The sequence below is a fragment of the Chelonoidis abingdonii genome, chromosome 1 (assembly GCF_003597395.2).
Source record: "Chelonoidis abingdonii isolate Lonesome George chromosome 1, CheloAbing_2.0, whole genome shotgun sequence".
Taxonomy (NCBI): domain Eukaryota; kingdom Metazoa; phylum Chordata; order Testudines; family Testudinidae; genus Chelonoidis; species Chelonoidis abingdonii.
Window position 1 is genome coordinate 208207757 of NC_133769.1, and position 23556 is coordinate 208231312.

The 23556-nt window shown below is 40.4% G+C and overlaps 1 protein-coding gene across 1 annotated transcript in view; it reads left to right on the top strand.

The window, feature by feature from the left end:
• The window catches only part of BACE2 (beta-secretase 2), an 86712-nt gene that overhangs the window by 23387 nt on the left and 39769 nt on the right, over positions 1–23556 (top strand). Inside the window, exon 2 of the mRNA XM_032791681.2 lies at positions 19845–19933. Coding sequence (XP_032647572.1) covers positions 19845–19933 — 89 coding nt within the window. The remainder of the gene's footprint in view (positions 1–19844; positions 19934–23556) is intronic.

A 23556-nucleotide genomic window follows, 5' to 3' on the forward strand; every position in this document is an offset into this window, starting at 1 on the left:
TGAAAGTATTAGGTTGGCCAATATAGCCAAAACAAATGTGCTGACATTGTCATAAATAACAGCTGTATGAGGAAGCTAGTCTTTGTTCATGCTGTTCAAACCTATTATGCCTTCTCAGGTACAAGTATTTTCTCATATATTGTATATGCTTTTAAAGTGTGTATTCATGTTTCACTTTCAATTCAGATTTCCAACCATTGACTAAATTGGCAACACTGCATGTAACTGGGAGGGGGATGTTGGGGAAATTCAGGGGGGTCTAGAGAAAACCCTACTTTACAGGCAGGCTTGAATATCTATATTCTAACATACCCTATACCTTCTCCCACTGTGATTGCTGAGGGCACTGCATGGAACTATGGCTACAAAGTTTGCCAGTGTAGGTGGGGCCTAATTTAAGGCTATGAGTTTGTGGTAATTTCTAGTGACTCTAGTGTTGAGTTAAAAGGGATCATTTTAAACTGTTGGACCCCAAATAATTTTATTTCAAAAACTACCAAAAAATACTTAGTTCAGTGAAATGAAAAGTGGTAGGCCAGCTCTTCCCAGCTGTTTCTCTTACTGCTGACTCAGAGAAGATCAAAATTAAAACATACGGTTATTGATACAGGCTATTCCTGAGACTGTCTCAGGAATTTCAATTCCCCTAGTTAGTCACAGGAGTTTTTATATACATTAGGGGAGACACTATCATCAAAACCAAGCAAAACAATCTCAATTATTAACCAATGCTATTTTATTAAACAAAACAACACAAATGATAAGCTGGCTATTTCCGCTACAATCTCTTCTATATATGTCTCTGTGGAGAGCTAACAGACATTACGCTGTAAGAATGGACTGCCTCTGTGGCGTTCTTCATTTGGCATGTTAAGACCAAAGTTACTGTTTCTCAATATTATTGTGAATTCAATTTTAGTATCTTATTAGATTCCTGTATGGGCAAAACAACATGTGTAAGGGCAAGAGGATCTTGTTACTTGTTAATAAATAATCAGACTGTTCATAATTGGGCAAAATAAACATTAACTAAAGTAAATATTTAAATTAGTTATTTAGAAGTAGCCATTTAAGGATTTGTCTTGAAGGGTCAATTACAAAGATTCAGAATTTTTAAATCCCACTCATCAAGGTTCTTTCCCCACTTTGAACTTTATAGTGCAAAAGTGGGGACCTGCATGAACACTTCTAAGCTTAATCACTAGCTTAGATCTGGTAACACTGCCACCACCCAGAAATTTTAGTGTCTGGGGCACTACCTGTCCCCCTCCGCCCCCCAAAACTTTTCCTTCCCTGGGCTGCCTTGAGGGACTTCACCAATTCCCTGGTGAATACAGATTTAAACTCCTTAGATCTTAAAACAAGGAGGAATTAACCATCTCCCCTCTCTTCCCCCCCACCAATCCCTGGTGAGTTCAGACCCAATCCCCTTGGATCTTAAAACAAGGAAAATTAATCAGATTCTTAAAAAGAAAATTTTTACCTTTTCTTTCTTTAATTAAAAGCTATCTCTGTAAAATCAGGATGGAAAATGCTTTACAGGGTACTCAGATTCATATAGACCAGAGGGACCCCCGCTCCCCCAGTCTTAGATTCAAAGTTACAGCAAATAGAGGTAAAAATCCTTCCAGCAAAAAAGAAACATTCACAAGTTAGAAAACAAACATAAGACTAATCTGCCTTGCCTGGCTATTACTTTCAGTCTTTCATGTTTCAAAATTGTTTCAGAAAGATTTGGAGAGCCTGGATGTACGTCTGGTCCCTCTTAATCCCAAGAGCGAACAACAAAAAAAGCACAAAGACTTCCCTCCACCAAGATTTGAAAGTATCTTGTCCGCCTATTGGTCCTCGGGTCAGGTGTCAGCCAGGTTTACTGAGCTTCTTAACCCTTTACAGGTAAAAGAGACATTAACCCTTAACTATCTGTTTATGACACCACTATTTCTCTTTAACAAGATGTATTCCAGGAGACAGGGACTAAATGGTCTAATCACTTGGTGATTAACAAGAGGAACTGTTAGTGTTTTAAGTTACAGTAGCATTTCAGTATTCCAGTAAAATCATGATATGAGTTTAAATCTAATTCCTTTGCAGTGTCTTCTTAGTTAACTTTCTGTTGCCAGTCCATGTTGAAGTTTTGGAGTGACTTTCCTTGGGTAAATTTCTTCTCTCCCCTCCTCCCCGCCAATCTGTCTGTGGCATATTGCTTGTAGAGATGGACAGGAATTGTGAGTGTTTGCTGCCTAAGCAGGGTAGTAGAGGGTATATGTGTGAGAGGTGCTTGCTTCAGAGTTATATATAAAATACTCTTATTTCCATGAAATTAGGAAAATGCACCTTTCAGGCTTGTTTAGATTCAAAGCTAGTTGCTGTTGCTTTTTCATTGGCATCATGCCTTTGGGGATGGCTGAGGTGATACCTTCAGCTCCTGAATATGCAGTCTGCCTAATGAATATGGAATCTTTCTTCAATTACCTTCTGTTCTTGTGGTGGGAAAACATCAGATAACATTTAACGTTAGTATTAATTCTTTTGATTTAGTCAGTTCTCTAAGATATCCCTTCAGTTCCTTCAGTGTTTAATAGGAGTTGAAAATCTATTTCAAATGAGTCCAAACACTTCTGTTCTTTCTATACAAGTCAGCTCTTAAAATAATCTTTTTTTAAATTACATTTTTATAAAATCTTGATGTTTAAATGGTCATAAAAGACCTGCCCCAGCCCTGTCTTTTGTTTTGGTTTTTTTGTTTGTACCAATGTTTGGAGAGGTTGTTTTTGTCCTCATGAGTTAGGTGAGGGGTTGATTAAGCATTATCAGATCCTAATTTACCAATTAATATTCTTATATGAGTAACCTGTTATAGAATCAAATGACCTTGCTATATTTGTACATAAAGCATTTACTGTTTACACAGCAATCATATTATTAGGAGCTTTGCATTTAGCTAACATATTTGCAAGTATGCATTTCACAAAAGTTTTTGCTATTTCAATGTTTAAGAAACAAACAAAAGTGTTTAAAATACTTCCAACTAGGCACCTTTCCAACAGGCTCTTCTGCATGAAGTTTTTTAGGTTAATTATAAATTTCATTTCAGCTAGGATATTTCTAGACTTTTGTGTAGATTTACTTAGACCGATTATTCTGATAACGTACCCTACATTCTTTTCACAATCAGATCTCTGCCTAAAATATGAATGCTTGACATGGTTTGCCTTCTTGAAATAAGGATTACCTTTGTATCAAACTCGTATCTTATGCAAAGAAGATGTGTCCTAGTCTTTGATAAGACAAGCTAATAAGTTTGGTTTTTGTTTTTGACCAGATGGCTTAAAAGCTACCATTTGCAATATAGTTACAATTTGTAATTACAGGCTCTGATAGTTTTTTATGTTTTATGCATAATATTCTAACTTTATATACATCCTGCAAAGCATCGTATAAAGGAGAATAATACACAATGTTAAAGCAAAATTGAAGTTATAAAACTGGCTTCCAGAGTGTGTATAAACATATTTTGGAGGTAATAAATATTTTATGACTCTAAAGCCATGTTCACCTTCCCTGATATTTACTTGTCCTTGGGAGATAAGGTAGAAGCCTTTTAAAATTGCTTTGGTCAGCTTCAATATTTCATAGAATTAAACAAAAAGGTATGCATGTGAGGTACTTTTCTCCAAGTACCATACATACAAAAGTAATGATAAATATACCATAAGCTTCAGTAAAGGCACTTGCAGGTTTAATGACCTATATGAAAAATAATGTAAATGTCATTTTTGCATCTGTATTGAGACCTCTCCTCTATAGTAGTATCTAAAAGCAGGACTCAGTGGCATTCTGCTTATAATCAGTTTTCTTGTAAATGCTGAGCAGAATGCTAATGCTTTAGTTCCAAAATCATCCCTAAAGGATAGAAATTTTAATTTGTATTTGACAAGAATGAGGGGCAGGGGGATTTTTAAGTTTTTTTTCATAATTTTCATGGGGCATTTGTGTGTGTTTTAAATACTTTATTTTAATATATATAATCTTGTGTTCTGTGAGTTCAATGAAAGTTTGTATGTGTTATCTATGTCCACTATGGACCTCCAGTTAATTAAATAAATCAATGCAAGATTTTGAGAAGTGCTACTGAGATTAAAAATATATTCCTTGAGCACCCTTGTTAATAATGGACAGTAATTGGCCTACAACATGCAGACATGCATTGCTGAATTGTTGGGAAAACTTGGCTATTGTCCTTGTGTATGCAGGTCACACAGAGTAACTTTTTTCTAAGACATGAGGCTGGGTATTTGCACTGAAGAGCAGGAACAAGGTCTGATTAGAACATCAAAATTTTAAAGAAATACCACTTCCATTAATAGACGTAGAATGTGGCTTACTCGGGGCATTTTTTTCCAATATAATTACCTCGTGTTTTTCAAAATCTGCTATCTTAAAATAATTGCTAGCAGCCTAATGCTCATGAGCAACCCTACAAAGCGGGGAGTTTATGTACACAGTAGAATGTGGCAGAGATTTAGGGCTTTGATTCTGGAGATGTTTAAACATATGCTTATCTTTAACTTTGAAACTAGCAGGACTCCTCATATATGTGGATTTTAAGCATGTATATGTTTGGAGAATCAAGATCTTTGAGAAGCTAGAGAGAGGACTCAACTCACAAAGACTTATGTTTTGAAAAATGAGGGGTTTTTTTAAACTTCAAAAGTGCATCTTAAAAAAAATAAATGTTTGGTTTAGGAAGAATGCCTGGAAATTACCTGGCGTACATGTAGAGAACCCATGACTGTTAGCAGAGGCATCTTACAGCAAACCACATCTTTTGAAAAAAATTAGTATCTTCTTTTTTAAAAAATTTGGTACAAGGAGGAATTAAATGAAGTTGCTAAACTTCACACTGCTTTAAAATAAACAAGGAATAGCTCGTGTTCAGCAATGAAGCATGTTCAGATATCATGAATAGGATAGATCTAGACATTGAGAATAAATATCAGTCTGAAAAATGACACCACAAGAAATGACGTGTGTGTGTGGGGGAGAAATATTAATATTCAGGCAACTGAAGGAATTGGCAGAAGGGAAAGCACCGTAACAAATACTGGATATTTTGTTACCATGATTGGCTGATGATGATTATTATTTATTATTTAAACTGTAATAGCCTTTTATTATTATGAGAATTATTTTATTTATATAAATAAAATAAATAGGCATTTCTTATTTCTTTTCTAAATGACTGTTTATCAGTCCCACAGTCCGATATTCATAATTCTATTGCCAATCTGGCTTAGCAAGTTTCAGTAGCTCATTTTTGGTATTTTTAAAAAAAATGCTAATTTAAACTACAAAAGGCACAATCCATGCATATATTATAGACTTATAGAAAGAGACCTTCTAAAATGGTTAACATGTATTATTGGCACGCGAAACCTTACATTAAAGTAAGGGCAGATTGACTAGTCCATAGAACGCTCATCACCTTGTAACAACAAAGGAAAGAGACTAGTGCTTTGTAGGGAAGGGAAAGAACTTTGGCCCAAGTCCTATAATGTGCTCCACAGGGGCAGATCTATGCATTGGACAGAGCCTTACTGTTTTCACTAGGGCCCTGTGCAGGTGTAAGAGTCCACAATTGTAGAACAGGGGCCATGATTAGGGTAATACTTACGAAGTGAAATCCTGGCCCTATTGAAGTCAGTGGGATGTACGAAGGGTGAGGAGAATACTGTGGAAATACTACAGAGGAACTCATTTCTGAGTTCTCTTCTGTTTCACTGCAATAGAACCTTAATTTGTGTTTTTATCATCTGCTAATAAACAAACAGTAGTAGCTCAGGAACGAGCTAGAAGTAGGATTGCCAGGTGTCCCAATTTTCGACTGGAACGCCCAGTTGAAAAGGGATCCTAGCAGCTCCAGTCAGCACCGCTGACCACGCCGTTTAAAAGTTCGGTTGGCGACGTAGTGGAGCTAAGGCAGGCTCCCTGCTTGCCCTGGCTCCATGTGGCTCTGGGAAGTGGCCAGCATTTCACTTCAACTCCTAGGCAGAGGCATGGCCATGAGGGCACTGCCCCTGCCCTGAGTGCTGTCTCTGCAGCTCCCATTGGCCAGGAACCACAGCCAATGAAATCTGTGAGGGCAGTGCCTGTGGACAGGGGCAGTACACAGAGTCGCCAGGCTGTCCCTCCACCCGGGAGCCAGAGGGAAATGCCAGCCGCTTGCAGAAGCTGCCTGAACCCTCTCTCCTGCCCCCCTGCCCCAGCCATGAGCTCCCTCTCAGAACCCACATCCCCTCCTACACTCCAAACCCCTCAGCCCCACCCCTGATCCCGCACCCCCAGCTGAAGTCCTGAACCCCTAATTTCTGGCCCTACCCTGGAGCCCCTTCCCCCTCCTGCACCAACTTCCTGCCCAGCCTGGTGAAAATGATCGCAGGGGAGGGAGAGCAAGGGAGCGACGGAGGGAGGGGGGATGGAATGAGCAGGGGTTGGGTGGAGGGAGGGCAGAGGTATTCGGTTTTCTGCAATCGGATCATGGGCAACCCCAACTAGAAGTGCTGGGGGGAGGTCTTTTGTGTTAAACCAGTACTCAGTACATGCTCTGTAGAATATTTTGTAAAATCATTTTGCAGCTATCTGTGTGTTTGTCTATTGTGCTATCCTTGACGTTTTTGTTTGCTTACTCACTGACTTGCAAAATTTGTTCATCTGCCTATCTCTCAACAGCCTAACCAAACAATGTGACACGCTGGTAAAATGTGTGGCACCACCTGTGTAACAAAAAAGGTTGAGAAATGATTAACTTTAAGTTTGCATTTTGTCTTGTACGCCTTTTTTCTTTTTCACATGGATTACCAGTCCTCTCACCCTAGCTTCATTTTTAAACTTTCCTTCGGTTTAGATGTTTGCCTCTCCACTGCCACTCCCACCCAATCAGCCTGAGAACTCTCACAGTTTACCTTCGTGAAACTGCATGCTGCTCCCTTCTCCCTTTGATAGCCATTATAAAAGAGCTTTCACTATTGGGATGGCTATTTACATGAAGACATTAGCCAGTGTTGCAGAATTAGCTGGGTAAAGCCTGGTGGGCCACTTGTTCAGAGTCAGAGCAGCTGTATAACAGCCAGTCAGAAACAACTGAGAACCATTCTGTGGGTTCTTCTACAGGGTATAACAGAATAATTTATGACTGTGTAACTGCAATCTGGGAACTGCACAGAAATGATGGCAAACCGGGAATTTTTGTCGCCTGTGGAGTTCCACAACAGGATCTCAGTCGTTAGTAGAAATGAGCAAAGCTGGACAGTACTTTGTTCCAGGCTCACATGAAAAGCATTAGTTGTAAATGTATACTCTACTCTACTTTACTTTATGTGCAAAAAAGTGAGGCCATGTTTCTGACTGCTGTGCACAACACTGGGATCCTATACGCCAAGGCATTCTTCCAAATATTCCTCTAATATATTTTATTTATTTTAAATTCAAGTGAATCTTCAAAAGGAACAGGTGAAAAAAACTATAATGAAGCTCAGTTTTTTGAGAAATCTGTCTGTAAATGTTATAATCTCATTTCAGATAATAAAAGAATACTATAACTATTTTTTAAAAAGCCAATATTTCAGAATTATAAAATGATTAACTTTCAGAACTGAAATTGTAAAAGAACCCAACTAGCAAAATCAGTGCCAATAAATCACACAACTGTGTGCAAACATAATATATAGTAGTTAGATTGTGTTTTCTGTCTTGTTTGATGGTTGCAAGCAATTCTTACCAGATGGGCTGATAATGTAATTAGGAATCATTGTGTTAAATGAGGCAGTATTTAAATTGGCTGCTAATTTTCCTATCTATTAACCAGCTTTAAAAAAAAAAAAGCGTTATCTCAGTGATTTCTGGCTGCTAATCACTAACTAAAAACCTAATGGTTTTCCCTCTTTTAATGTATTGTTTAGCAAATTACTTCTGGTAAGGTTGATTACGGACGTGTAAAACAAAATAAGATATGAATTAATGCTACGTGTTTGGGTTTTTTCAACTGTGGTAGGCTTTTAGTGTATCGTAAGATTTGCATGTGTCAGACTGCACTGCTTTACTAACTAAGCTTCTCACTTGTGCAAGCGTTGGAGTTTCTATACATATTAAGGGAATAGTCCCTAAAGGTGGGCAGCAGCCCATTGAATAGCTTATTGTATGGGCACACTCCAGCAAGAGAGACGGACTATAAATCTTATTTGAAGCAGGAGAAGTAGGAAGCCTGAAAGCAAGGGAGGCCAAGTTTTGAGCAGCATGAGACTTAACAACTCCCCTGAATGCGTCTTTGTATCTTCATTGGGTGTGTGGGGGGTGGGGTGGTATGTTCTTGAAGTGAGGTGAAATCCTAGTGAAGACCAGAGTTCATAGTTTTTCCCATAATTTAGCAGGTCAAGTTAAGTGTTTTAACTCAAGCTGCTAACTCGAGTGAAAACTACAAAATGTCCTGTCTTCACTAGGATTTCACCTTGAGGTAAAAATTTACCTACTGAGCCCCCCCTCCATCACCACCTCAGTAAAGATAAGGCCAACAAGAAATTGAACATGTGACTTTTTGATCTAAATGTATAAACCTCTGCTGCTGCAGCTAAAAGGATCAGGTCCACTAGTCTGGAGGCAGTATCGGACTCGAAACAAACAAACAAAAAAACACCCTATTTGCATGGTCCAGTCTTCAGAGTCAAAGATCAGCTATGGTTTAATCTGGATTATACAACAAAGAGCATCAAAAGCAGCAGAGTAGTCTCTGAGAATGGAGTGCAGGTCCTGGGACTTGACCAGGAAAAGGTTGTGTTAAATGTTGGCAGTGGTGGGAGCAGTTTCAGTGAAGGGAGAAGGCACGGTAACTTGTCGTTAGTTTGTATTAGAACTGTACTGTAATTTAGTTTGTGCTGAGAACTCCAGCGATGGGTGCCATGTGGTAGAAAGTAGGGAATGGCCAGCTGACTCCCATCAAAAACCAGCAAGAGATCACTAATAACTCTGACCAGTGTGGTCTCAACTCTAAAAGAAGGCCAGGATTCAAGTAGGTAACAGCTCTATGGGAGGGTTCCAGTGCATGTAAACTTGAATGATCACTGTCTTCTCATTTGGCTTTTCAAGAAAATACGAAATGTTGAGACTCTCTCAGTGATTGGCAGGAGATGGTTTCCTGATGGGGTGGCTGATGACTGCATGTTTTGAATATTAACTCCTACCCTTCGGCATTATCAATACGTCACGTAACTATCAATAATGACACAATAGCAACACCGCTTGTTCTAGCAAATAAGTGGAACAGGGATCAGAACCAGAGATGACTGAGGTGTTGCCAGATGGAAAAAGAAGAAAACAAATCAATAGTCAAATGTTTTGTAGCTTCTAAAATTGATATTAATCAATGAAGAGGTTTAAAAACAAACAAACAAAAAAATCTCTAAAGGCACTCTGGTAAGTCTGACTCAGCCCTGGTCAAGCTCCCCAGAAAGCTCAGCCAGCTGCTGATTTTTGGACCCACATGCTGGGCCTTTCTGCCTGTAAGCTCCCCTTGGTCACTGGGTAAACCTGGCATTTCTGGCACACTCCCTGTCTGGTATCCCTTCTGGAAGTGGGAGTCCATAGCCTAACTGCCTGGGCCCCCAGGACCAGTGCCAGTACTTTATGTGTACCTGTTTCCAAGAGCTCCCTCTCATGGGCATTTCTGGTTCACTGTTTAATCATTCTGGGACACTTTATAGTTTACCTAGAGCTCTATCTCTTGTGTTATGTGAAGTAAAAAGTTGTTGTTTTAAAAAAAAAAACAAAAAAAAACACTCTTGCAAAGTCTGTGTCTGTTTCCTTTAACTATAAACACTGTAGGCCATTCCCTAACCCAGTTTCCTCACCACTCTTGAGTGTTCTTTGGAATTTGGGTCAGTATTCTTTCAGGGTTCCAAGTCCCCTGTGTTGGACTGTACTCCTCCAGCTCATGGCTTCTCCTCCGAAACATATGGAGTCTTTCTCTCTGACTCCTGCAGTCAATGTCCTTCAGCTCCCATCTGATCAAAGAGGTTGCCTCTTACTCAGGCGACCTGCCCCATTGAGTCCCTCTGTGAGTACTTCCTCAGTTTTTCTGCCTTTGTGTGCTTGTGTGAATAACTGGCTTTTTTGTTCACCTTCTGGGGGAATTCTATCACCTCTTCCTGCAGACAAGCTGGGTCGAACTGGTTTTTGTAGGCTTTAGCCATCCCATTGTTCAAAGGTTCTCCCATTTGAATGGGAACTATTCCGGTTAATAACTTGGGATCGTCCCAGGTCTGGGAGACATAACACCAGCTATGATAGCAGATGGTTGATTCCACATATGCTGAAACACAATAAAAGACACAGCAATTTCATAAAATGAGCTAGAATTTATAAGTGGTGAATAGCTTCCCCAAATCATTACATCCTTGTTTTAAATTGAAGTAGAGCACTATACAGAAAACTCTTCTTGATGTTGGATCAAAACCAAATACTGGAAGATTTGAGGAACCCTTTAAATTATGTATTGGCAGGGAGGTTGACTCCCCAATAGACGTGCCTGGGTTTAATATCTTGGTCATTTCAGAATAGATATAGATTATGCCATTAAATGTCCAGCCTTCCCCCTCCTCACTGTCATAACATGTTTAGCATATGGGATTTTAAATGTATGGCTTTATTTTATTTCTCTTTACTAGCACAGCTTGATGGTTTTGTCTTCAGCAAAAGAGCTGCAAAGAATAATGTGTAAAATGTCATGTTCAGATTTTGGCGTGGTAAAGATAAATGTCACTACCTTGTCTGCTTTTTGGATTAGATGCTCTTAATGTAATCCTCATAGTGGTCAACTCAACATTAAGCAAATTATGGGGCCCGTGCCCAGGGGCCCTGGCCAATTGGAGGGCTCCAGAAAAGTGGGCACCCCATTCCCCGGAAGGAATGCTGGGCAGGTGGAGTGGGGCAAGCCCCCATGCCCTAGCAGAAATGCCGGGAGTGGGAACTGCAGATGGGAGGGGTGGGGAGGGTCCGCCAGTTGCTCTGGCCCCAGGACCCATAAAACCTTAATCCACCTCCACATAGGATTTAAATCCAACAAAATAATAATCAAATGTCCCTATAGATTTTCATTGCATGTCCTATAGTTCTATTAAAGGTGACCTACAAAGGAAAAAGTAGCTTGTACCTTTTATATATATGTATATATGTATGTGTATATATGTATGTGTGTGTGTGTGTGTGTGTATATATAATATTAGATAAATATTAATATTAATATATATGAGGAGAGGAGAGGAGGGGCGACGTTAAGGCTTTCCTTACATGAATAGGACAAACAAGCATGTCTGTGTTTGTTTTAAATAGTGCTTTGCACGTAAGCAGTCTTGCCACTTATAATCTTTTTGTTATCTCTGCAGTTGTGTTGCAGCCTTGGATTCTCAATAACTTCTCTGACACTTCATGACAAACCATTGTATACGCGTGCATAAGTAACAATGATAACTGCTTCTATAAGCTGCTTTCTGTTATTGGCAGAGTACAGCGCAATGTAAAGTAGGCTTTGGTACTGCAATGCAGAAAGTGTTTTTTCCTTCATGATGAGATGTGGAGCTGAAAGGAACTGCAGCCTAAAGAGGAAAACTCAGTAATTACAGTGATTTCCCTACACCCCTTTAATTCCCCTCCCCCCAGTTTTTAACTATTACAGCGCAAAAGCTGGGCTGAACTTTGCGACTTGTCCTCACCACAAGTATTCACATTGGGACATATATACCATAGTGGGGGGGGGGGAAGAACAAGTAGCTGGCAATATGTGACGTTGGGGTCAAAGTTTACATTCTCAGCCTATGTTCCCCCCCCCGGAGCTATCAATATGTCTTTGAAGCAGCATGAGTACGTGATCATTTATTTTCTTTTGTTTATGGTACAAGATGTAAGCGATCAAGGGGGTCAGTATTTGGTAGAGGATACCGTAATTAAAGGATCCGGGTTAATGAATTGTGGAAGATGAATTGTAGCACCTGGTGAAATTATGTAAACAAGTAAGAATAAAACATGGCCAAAGACTAGTGAGATGCTTGATCTGAGATTTGTATCTCTGCACATGTTGATTTCAATACAGGACTTGCTTTCACATCCGGTGTCAATGGGGTACACTTACCGGTCAGAACGAACCCCACTGGCCCCCTGCAACACTTCAAGTCTCAGTGCAACTGCTATGTGACCTTACAGGGCCCCACAGTATGCCAACATTTTTATGCTGACTAGAACACGCTTCCTGCTTTCTCTAACCCTTACCCTAGTTTTCCTACGACTGCTGACCTTCTATCTATCAGCCCATGAGAAAAGAACCCTTGAGGATTGCACTATGATTTGCAACCATTTTCATCTCTGCACCCAGCCTGCCAATCACACGCGGTTCCATTTCTGACCACTACGGCCTAATAGGGACAGTCAATAAACCACCTACAGAACCTACTGACCATTATATTACCACATCCTCGCTTCATCAGGAAGACCCATGTCATTGTTCTACGCCAACTCTAAGATACAACGGCTTTGCTCTCCTGTTAATGTCGCAACAGAGGCAAGCCTACAAGATCTCTACAAGCATCTTACACTACAATACCCACCTGGGGAAGGGAAAAGATTGACTACAGACCAGAAAGTACCTGGTCACCTACTCAGGGACAGCCCAACAAGAAGTAACAGCAACACGCTAAGCCTATCACTTCAGCCCCAACTGAACACGCTCTCACAGAGCATCACAAAGACTTACACATTCTAATTAGATCCTCGCACTCCCAGTCTTGGGAGAAGGCATCTCGCTTACCGCGCCCCCACCTGAACAATATCCACCAGCAGCCAACACACTGCAATAAAAACCACTACGTACCTATAACTATTTAAACAAAGCCCAATGCAACTTCGTCCACATATCGGTCCAAAGTGACACCATGATGACCTACATTCAGCACCTTCACGGGCTCGTCACCTGACATCTCCACTGTGATATACCCATCATGTGCGAGCATACCCTCTGCCATGTCATTGCAAACAGTCAGTCTCTCACAAAGATAATGGACCACAAATCTATACAGGAATCGTAACATCAAAACAGTAGGAGAGACTTCAACCACCTGGCATCTCAGAACAGATTTAAAGGTGGCAATTTTGCAACCAGTTCAAAAACTCAATAGATGTGATGAATTAATCCCAAACTAGAAAAAACTGCGAACTGAAAATAAATATGCAAACAGATACAACATTTAGGCCTAAATAGAGCGGGAAGGCTGATCATACCACTTGAAGCTATTCCCCATGTGTATTCCTCAACAGCTCCTGTCAACTGTCCTATGCTTCTGATTAGCATACAAAACTTTTTTTTTTTCTCCCGCTGACAATAGCACATCTTAATTAATTAGTTTCTTAGAGCTGATTGGGCATCGCCCACCTTTTCGTGTTCTATGTATGTGTATATATATCTCCTCACTATAAGTTCCATTCTATGCATCCGATGAAGTGGGCCCACGAAAGCTTATGCTCAAATACATTTGTTAGTCTCTAGGGTGCCACAAGTACTTCCGTTCTTTTTGCGTATACAGCCTAACAGGGTTGCTACTCTGAAACATGCCAATTTAATGACTGTTTGGAAATTTGAATTGGAATTGAAATTGAAACATTAATACACACTTTAAAAGCATATACAGTGTATGATAAAATACATGTATCTGAAAAAGTTAAATAGATTTGAAAAGTATGAACATAGACTAGCTTCCTTACACAGCTGTTGTTTTTTATGACAGTGTCAGTGCATTCATTTCAGTGATGTTGGCCAATCTAATAATTTCAAATGATGATTTGTAAGCAATGTCTAAATGAGCTTTCCCTGACAGCTAATAATGAGGTGGAGGGAAAGGCTTCAGGACCAGATTGTATTTACCATCACACCTAATCTACCTAGATATCCAGCAAACAGAGCTGTGTTGCCCAAGTGTTAGATTTTGGCTGGTGTTGGGTTACAAATCACTTGAATGCAGGGGGTGGGGGAATGAAATGTTGTTGTTCTTATTGTATGAGTAAAGGGCATTAGAACCGTACTTAGCCTGTGCTGACTGAGGGCATCAAGAGAGAGGGTGCAGGCTTGTCCCTCTCCACTGTTTAAAGACAGAGCTGATTAGGCTCCATAGATAGTCTTTTGTTCTGTTAAGTGACCACTGCAGCTAAAATCACTGATAATCAGGTCTAAGTGCTTAGCCCTGCTGTGGGGACAGTGTTTTTGCGTAAAATACAGCCAAGCCTGCACTAGCAGTGAGGTTCCCCCACTGAGAACTCAGCTGAAATCACTGAGAGTTGGTGGAACCTCAAGAGACCAACTCGCAGAGGTCACAGTGACAGTGGCTGCAGAAGGTGACTGCGCAGGGCCATTGGCAACAGAATGGTGGAATGAACGGTAGCACAACGAACAGATGTGGCCAGAACAAACAGTGAGCAGCTGGAGGAACCAGCAAGATGCCTTCTTGTCCCCCACCTGGAAGGTGTACTCACGTGAAAGCACCTCTGAACTCTGAGTCTTCTCTGACCAAAGACAACACAAGTGAGTGGGGTGCGGTGGAGGAAAAAGTGAGGGGCATGTTAAATGAACCATTTGTTTGTTGGACTATATTTTAGTGACTTTGCTCCAGAATGCTAGATTTGTGATTGGGAATGGAAACTTACAGAAGTATGTTTCCCAGTAGGCCAGGATTTTTAAAATGCATTATTTGCCAAGGTGGTTATCTCACATTGTTGCTGTCTTGAGAGGCCGTTATGTTGGAGAGTTTCTTACTAAACATTTTTTTATTATAATTAATTTTTACATAAGAATGATCATACCGGGTCAGACCAATGGTGCATATAGTCCAGTATCCTGTCTTCCGACAGTGGTCAAGGCCAAGTGCTTCAGAGGGAACGAACAGAACAGGGAATCATCAAGTGATCCATCCCCTGTTGCCCATTCCCAGCTTTTGGCAACAGGCTAGGGACACTCAGAGCATGGTGTTGCATCCCTCCCCATCCTGGCTAATAGTCACTGATGGACCTGTTCTCCAGGGATTTATGTAGTTCGTTTTTTTTTTTGTTTGTTTGTTTGTTTTTTAATCCTGTTATAGTTTTGGTCTTCACAGCATCCCCTGGCAGAGAGTTCCACGAGTTGACTTTATGTTGTGTGAAAAAGTACTTCCTTTTTTTAAAAAAAACCTGCTGCCCTATTAATTTCATTGGTGACTGCTAGTTCTGTGTTATGTGAAGGATTAAATAACATTTCCTTATTCACTTTCTTTCACGCAGTCAAGATTTTATAGACCTCTATCATATCCCCCTTAGTCATCTCTTTTCTAAGCTGAAAATTTCCCAGTCATTTTAATTTCTCCTCCTGTTTCATACCCCTAATCATTTTAGTTGCCCATCTCTGTACCTTTTCCATTTCCAATATATCTTTTTTGGATGAGGTGACCAGATCTGCACACAGTATTCAAGGTGTACACATACCATGGATTTATATAGAGGCAATATGATATTTTCTGTCTTATTATCTATCCCTTTCTTTAAAAAGCAAAGGTTTCAGAGTAGCAGCCATGTTAGTCTGTATCCGCAAAAAGAACAGGAGTACTTGTAGCACCTTAGAGACTAACAAATTTATTTGAGCATAAGCTTTCATGGGCTACATCCGATGAAGTGGGCTGGAGCCCACAAAAGCTTATGCTCAAATAAATTTGTTAGTCTCTAAGGTGCCACAAGTACTCCTGTTCTTTTAAAAAAGCAAACAGAATGTTGGGAATCATTGACTGCTGCTGCACATTGAGTGGATGTTTTCAGAGAACTATCCACAATGACTCCAAGATCTCTTTCTGAGTGTTAACAGCTAATTCAGACTCCTTCATTTTGTATGTATAGTTGAGATTGTTTTCCAATGTGCATTATTACTTTGCATTTATCAACATTGAATTTCATCTGCCATTTTTGTTGCCCAGTCACCAGTTTTGTGAGATCCCTTTGTAACTCTTCACCACTCTGCCTGGGACTTAACTATCTTGAATAGTTTTGTATCATCGGCAAATTTTGCCACCTCACTGTTTACCCATTTTTCCAGATCATTTATGAGCATATTGAACAGTAATGGTCCCAGTACCAACCCCTCAGGGATACCACTATTTATCTCTCTCCATTCTGAAAACAGATAGTTTATCCCTACCCTTTGTTTCCCATCTTTTAACCAGTTACTGATCCATGAGGGGACTTCCCTCTAATCCCATGATGGCTTACTTTTCAAATGTCAATTTTAAATTAAATATTTTTTTTTAATTTATATTTTTTTAGAAATCTAGACCTGTTACGTTTTTGGTGTAAATTGCATTATTCTTATGTTAAATTTGGATCATCCTAACAAAACATTTACTTTATTCATATCTCTTTTATATATCTCATTGGTCCTGACACCCCCCCTGTAAATTCAAACAACCTCCCTAATTTCAATTCCTGGGGAAACCACTGGTAATTTACACCCCTCCCAAAATGTTCCACTACTCACTGGATCTATTGTGAAAACTACAATATGTGTGTATTTGTATTAGCTGTCTGTGTCTAGTTATGCATAAACATATACATACAGAATGTCAGTTTGAATTGCAATTTGTCATGTGAATGCTGGTTGTACTAGAGTGGGCTTGCAACTTTTTTGTGTTCTACTGTTTTTTGTATTTTATGGGGGATTTTTTTCTTTGTTTAAGAACCAGACAGAGTGAATCTTGTATTGCTCAGTGAAGTGGGCAGTAAAATTGACTTTATTCTGGGATTTATGAATTGTGTGGTGCTGCCTTTCTGTGGTTTTAAAGCATCTTTCATATATTAGCTATTTGATCTTGATTTTTAAATTAAACTCCTCCTCCATGTATGGTGCTATGTATTTTATGGATGTCAAGGCTGAACACATACACATATAATATTACTTCACTCAAGGATCACAAATTGCTTTCGAAACACTAATTAATTTGAAGTCTTGCATCTAGAGCTGGACATAATTTTTCAACTGAAATGTTTTTTCAGCAAAAAAAAAAAAAAGCAAATTTGACACCAAAACGTTTTGTGAATTTGTCTGTTACACCAAATTATTTCAGTTAAAAAAAAAAAAAAAACTTGTTTAAAATTTTATTTCTACACATTTGAAATGAAATGTTTCAATTGTTTTATTTCAGATTACTCTTCTGTTTTAGTGTAAAATTGTTTATTATAAATTAAATGTAAAAATGCTTGGAATCAAAATGAAGTGTTTCATTTCAGGTTGAACAAAATTTATTTTTTCAATATTTATTTATTTTTTCAATAAATGGAGTAAATTGCCTAGGGAGGTTCTGGAATCTCCATCTCTGGAGATATTTAAGAGTAGGTTAGATAAATGTCTATCGGGGATGGTCTAGACAATTTTTGGTCCTGCCATGAGGGCAGGGGACTGGACTCGATGACCTCTCAAGCTCCCTTCCAGTCCTAGAGTCTGAGTCTATGAATTTTGGGGGGAATTGCCAGTGAACCAATCCATTATTTGTTCAGGTCTCTATGCAGACCCCCTCTGAGGTAATATTTGTTGTTTCTAATGGGCTTAGTCACTGTAGCCATTTCTTTCTGAAAGAATACTCATTTCTACTATGAAGAAAAATAGAATAAAATTGTTATTCTCTGTAGATAAATTGTAAGACATTATTCCAAGCTATTGTTAAATGAAGGATACAGTTTGTCAGCTCATTATTTTATTGCCAGTTTTACCTAGTGTTTTTTTTCTTAAAGCCTCAGCTTCTGGAATCAAGTGAGTATGAAATATTTCAGCTTCCCTTTTTTTTAGGGAAAAGTACATTTTTAGCTCTTAGGGTTGCAGAGTAAAGCTTGAAAACATGATCTAAAGGTACCCCAAAGTCTGAGAAACCAGAAGACAAGTAAAAAGTACCCAAAAGCTATTATTTTAACTTACTAGTAATTTTTGAATGCTTTCAGCATTGGTAGCAATGAGGTTAAGCTATTCTGTCAACAAGTGAGCAGTTCAGAACATGATGCCATAGACTGATGGTCAGTTATTTTATCTCTACTTATCTGTTCAATCCCATATCATTTATTAACTAGGTAAAGTTACCCAAGAAAGTGAGAATGGACACCTTTTTATCTTTTTAAATCTGCTTCTTGGAATTGCCAATGACTGCCCAATAAAAATTACCTGAGATGCTGTGACTAAGTGGAGCTGTTCTTAATGTTTCCTCTGAATTCTGTGTGGGTGCCTCCATGGCAACTACATTCTGTCTCCTGGGCAACTAATGACCTGGGCCCTTCCCCACTGCAAGGGGATGCTAAAGGTGTGGGCAAACAAAGATCTGGTGATCTCCTGGCCCAAGAAAGAGATAAAGGCCAGAAAGGAGGAGCTGGAGGGGGTTTCAGTTTGGGGCTGGCTGGGGATGAGGCGTGAGTGCAGACGGAGGGTCTGCCTCGCTGGGCCCCAGAATGGACCCAGCTGAGGAGTCCCACTCTCTGTGCCTACAAGCTCTGTTTTAGACCGTGTTCCTGTCATCTAATAAACCTCTGTTTTACTGGCTGGCTTAAGAGTCATGTCTGACTGTGAAGCGAAGTGGGGGTGCGTGCAGGACCCTCTGGCTTCCCCAGGACCCTGCTTGGGTGGACTTGCGTGGAAAGTGCACTGAGGGGCATATGCTGAATGCTCCAAAGAGAGACCCAGGAGGTGAAGCCATGTGAGCTTCTTGCCCTGAAGACAGTCCTCTCCAAGGGAGAGGAGGCTCCCCAAAGTCCTGACTGGCTTTGTGGGGAGCAGTTCCAGAGCATTGCCCGGGAACTCCGTGACAGATGCACTCCCAGTGCAAGTTTGAAAGTGACCAATTGTAAGGTCATTTGATGGTGGTGATGATCTTGAAAGGTTAACTTTGCAGAACTTCTGATTTTGGAGCATTTCTACTCAATGCTGCTAAAATGATCGTTTCAGGATGAACTATGAACTAAAATATCTTCACCCAAACTCTACCTTTCTATTTTTTTTTTTTTAAATCTGTGTCATAATGCTCCTGCTTCCCCCATATTTCATCATCATTTCTCCACTTCCAACCTGACTTTTCCTTCCCATTCTCAGATCTCTCCCTTCTGCTAGTGCTATAGATATTTGAAATCTGTGTTTTACTTACCTCATCTTTCAGTTAGAGGAAACATTTCATCTCCCCTTAGTTCTGCTACCAGTGAACCTTGAGGCAAAAACTCCAAAAGTTCTAACATATCTAATATTTTAATTGCGCTGCGTTGGGAATCACTGTCCCCCAGCTACCCTCTCCATTTACATTGATTATACAATGGCCAAATTTTCAAGCCCAGGTTATTAACATATGCCTTTGATCCCTACAGCCCCAATCCTGACAACACATATACATGTGCTTAACTTTAAGCATTCATATAGTTCCATTGACTACTTGTGTGTCTTAAGTATTATATGTGTCTCAAGACCTTGCATAGTGACAGGTTTCAGAGTAGCAGCTGTGTTAGTCTGTATCCGCAAAAAGAACAGGAGTACTTGTGGCACCTTAGAGACTAACAAATTTATTTGAGCCTAAGTATTTTACTGTAGTGGGCTAATTTGATGAAAAGTCACAGCAACGTATCTTCCCTTAAAGTGACTTTTGCATAAATATTTGAGTTTATTCTCCACAGCAATGTTCATCTTCATTTATAAATTTAAGATTGTACTTATGTTTTCATCTAAGCTTAAACGGAAATGAAAATAAAAACCCCTTTCTTTTCTGGTTTTGCAGTTAAATATTCTGGTTGACACTGGAAGCAGTAATTTTGCAGTTGCAGGTGCCCCAAATCCTGATGTAACATCGTACTTCAATACAGAGGAGTAAGTATCTTTTTAAAAGTCTTCTTAAATAGGATTGAATGTCCTGGGTTTTGGCCTGTATATGGGAAAGATAATGCAAAGCAGGTGGATGGGCTTCTATTGCTGTTGATTGCTGAATGTGGTATATATGTCTCTTGTTTTTAGCACCAGAGTCTGTCACCCTTCCTCATGCTGAGTAGCTCCTTACTCCACAACTGATTCCACTGATTTCAGTGAAGCTACTTGCGGCATGAGGTGGGGTTTTTTTGTTGTTTGTTTTGTAATCTGGCCCTGAATTCCTTGTAGGATACCATATGCTCTAGTGTTATGCCCATACAGAGCACATGGGATCTTTATAGAGGAAGGCAAATATGCAGCATTTATTGAAAATACAACAGTTAGCATATGCTTTTCAGTCACACACACATACACATACCAGGGCCGGCTCTGGGGCAGCAAAAAAGCCAAGCAAAAAAACCCAAAAAACCTGGAGCGGCGAAACAAACAAAAAAACCTGTGGGGCGGCCGGAGCCAGGGTGCATACTTTTGGCTAGCGGGAGTCCCTGCGCTGCAGACCTGGGCAGTGGAGTGTGCACCATGCCTAGCAGAGGGCGGGGGGAGGAAGAGAAGGGGGGCAGCCAGGGCTTCCTTCAGCCAGAGCAATCACCACTCGGCCCCTCCTGCCATGCCGCCTGCTGGGAGGGCTCAACGCTGCTCTTGTTGGCGGGAAAGGAAGGATGTGGGCTGCCGGGTTTGCTGCAGAACTGGCACCAGCTGGGACAGATGGAGCACGCAGCTGGCTCCCAGCAGAGCACTCTCCTCCTCCATGCTGCCACCCCCTATGGGGCGGCCAGAGCAGCAAACAAACAAACAAAAAAGGTGGCCGTGCTGCCCTAGGATTGGATGGAATGTTACCCCTTAGAATCTGCCGCCCCAAGCACGAGCTTGGTTGACTGGTGCTCGAGTCAATCTAATGGCCAGTTAGATTGAGGCCGCGTCTACGCTACGCGATAATATCGAATTAGCTAAAATCGGTTTCATAAAACTATTATAAATTCGATTTCACGCGGCCACACTAGGCATAGTAATTCGGCGTTGTGCGTCCATGGTCTGAGGCTAGCGTCGATTTCTGGAGCGTTGCATTGTGGGTAGCTCTTCCGTAGCTATCCCATAGTTCCCTCAGTCTTCCCCACCCCTTGGAATTCTGGGTTGAATCATTGTAATGGGTGGTTCTGGGTAAATGTCGTCAGTCATTCCTTCCTCTGGGAAAACATCAGCTGACAATCCTTTCGCGCCGTCTTTCCCTGTATTGCCCTGGCAGACGCCATAGCACGGCAACCATGGAGCTCATTCAGCTTTTTTTTTCCCGGCACCGTATGTGTACTGGATGCCGCGGACAGAGGCGATACTCCAGCGCTACAGAGCAGCATTCATTTGCTTTTGCATGATAGCAGAGATGGTTACCAGTCGTTCTGTACCATCTACTGCCGGAGTAAACTGGCAATGAGATGACGGTTATCTCTCCCCCTCTGTACTGTCCACTGCTATCATGAGTCCTCATTAAAACTGAGGCAAAGTATTTGTTTGATATTGGCCATGCTTGACCACTGGACACTTGTTGATGGCTTTCACACCTTATCTTTTCCTGCTGCATGCATTCTCATTCACAAAACATTCTCTTACAGAAACCTTCAATGGTATACAAAGCAGTATTATATATTTAGCAGAATACGTTGTAAATCAAGCTTGCTAAATCTTATAACTAAAACAATTCACATTGGGCTTCAGACCCTCAACATTCCTCTAATATCCTTAACATAGATACAATACAAGATCTTGTCTCTTACTACTTAACCGTAAAACAAAGAAATGTGTATTTAACTGGAGTGCTAATTTGTAATACGTATAGGAACCATAGTAGACATAACTTATCTAAAGAAAAAGGTGACCATAATCAGTCATAAGGATTGTTCTGGTCTGTCATTCCTTTCTGCTATTCAAAAGTGTGGCTGACAGGATGAAAGCAAATCATACAATTAATTCTTATGGGACTTATAAAATCCTGCTCTACACGAGAATCTAGGCACAAATACAAGATCAAGATAAACATCAAGATTAATTGAAATGCCTTGTCATAACTTAAAGGAAGGGAACAACCCTCCTCTGTACAATACTATAAAATCCTCATGGCCAGACACACCAAATCCTTTTACCTGTAAAGGGTTAGAAGCTCAGGAAACCTGGCTGACACCTGACCCAAAGGACCATATGGGGACAAGATACTTTCAAATCTTGGTGGGGGAAGGCTTTTGTTTGTGCTCTTTGTTTTGGGGTGGTTCGCTCTTGGGGCTAAGAGGGACCAGACGTCAATCCAGACTCTCCAATTGTCTGAACCAGTCTCTCGTATTTCAACTTGTAGTAATAGCCAGGCAAGGCGTGTTAGTTATTTTTGTTTTCTCAACTTGTAAATGTTCTTTTTGCTGAGAGGATTTTACCTCTGTTTGCTGTAACTTTGAACCTAAGCTAAAGGGGTTCCTCAGGCTCTATGAATCTGATTACCCTGTAAAGTTATTTTCCATCCTGATTTTATAGAGATGATTTTTTTTCTTTCTTAAAAGCTTTCTTTTAAGAACCTGATTGATTTTTCTCTGTTTTAAGATCCAGGGATTGGATCTGGACTCACAGAATTGGTGGGGGAAAGGAGGGGATGGTTAAATTCTTCTTGTGTTAAGATCCAACGGGTTGGATCGGTATTTCACCAGGAATTTGGTGAAGAAGTCTCTCAGACTATCCAGAAAGGGGAACTGGTATTTGAGAGTTTTCCAGAAGATAACTCAGAATCGGATGGTGGCAGCAAGACCAGATCTAAGCTGGTAGTTGCCTAAAGTGTTCATGCAGGTCCCACATCTGTACCTAAAGTTCAGAGTGGAGAAGGAACCTCATGTGTTGTCATCTCAGGGTTTGGCTGTTTTTTTTTTCTTCTTAGTTTAATTATTTTAGGTAGGCTTCTGCCAAAAGGATGCAACTATATCCAGAGCCGTGGGAAGGTATTTTGTGCCCTAGGCGAAACTTCCACCTTGTGTGCCCCACTCCCCCAGAGTTCACTAATTATAAACTTTCAAAAATGAATACTCATAATGTGTTGTTCATTGAATTAATACAGAGAGGAGGATTTGGCCCATGAACAATAACTGTATTAAGATGCAGCCTGTGAAAAGTGAGAACCTTGACTTAAATTCTTTGACATGATGTAATATTCAGTATTGCAACTCAAAACTTCAGAACTTATGAGTTGGGCCCCCACAAATCACTTGATATCTGACCTATCAGTCCTCATCCTCAAAGGAACCTGCAAAACACTTTTCAAAGATGAGCCTGGGACCTTGAATTCAAAACGTTGTGTGGCAAAGTACCTGCCCTCCGTTTGTTAGCTCAGTCCCTTTTAGCTCGAGACACAGGCTTGGGCAAAGTAAAAGGAAAAAAAAAAACCCTTCCCAATCTCACAGGGTCTGGCTGATCCCTTCTCAGCCAGCCCTTGCTCTAGTTTCCTCTCCTTCTGGGAGAATGCAATCTGCCTTGCAAGAAGAGTCTCAGAGTTTAGCTGCCCCTACTTGCTGGCAGCTCCCTGCTTCTCTCTTCTCCTA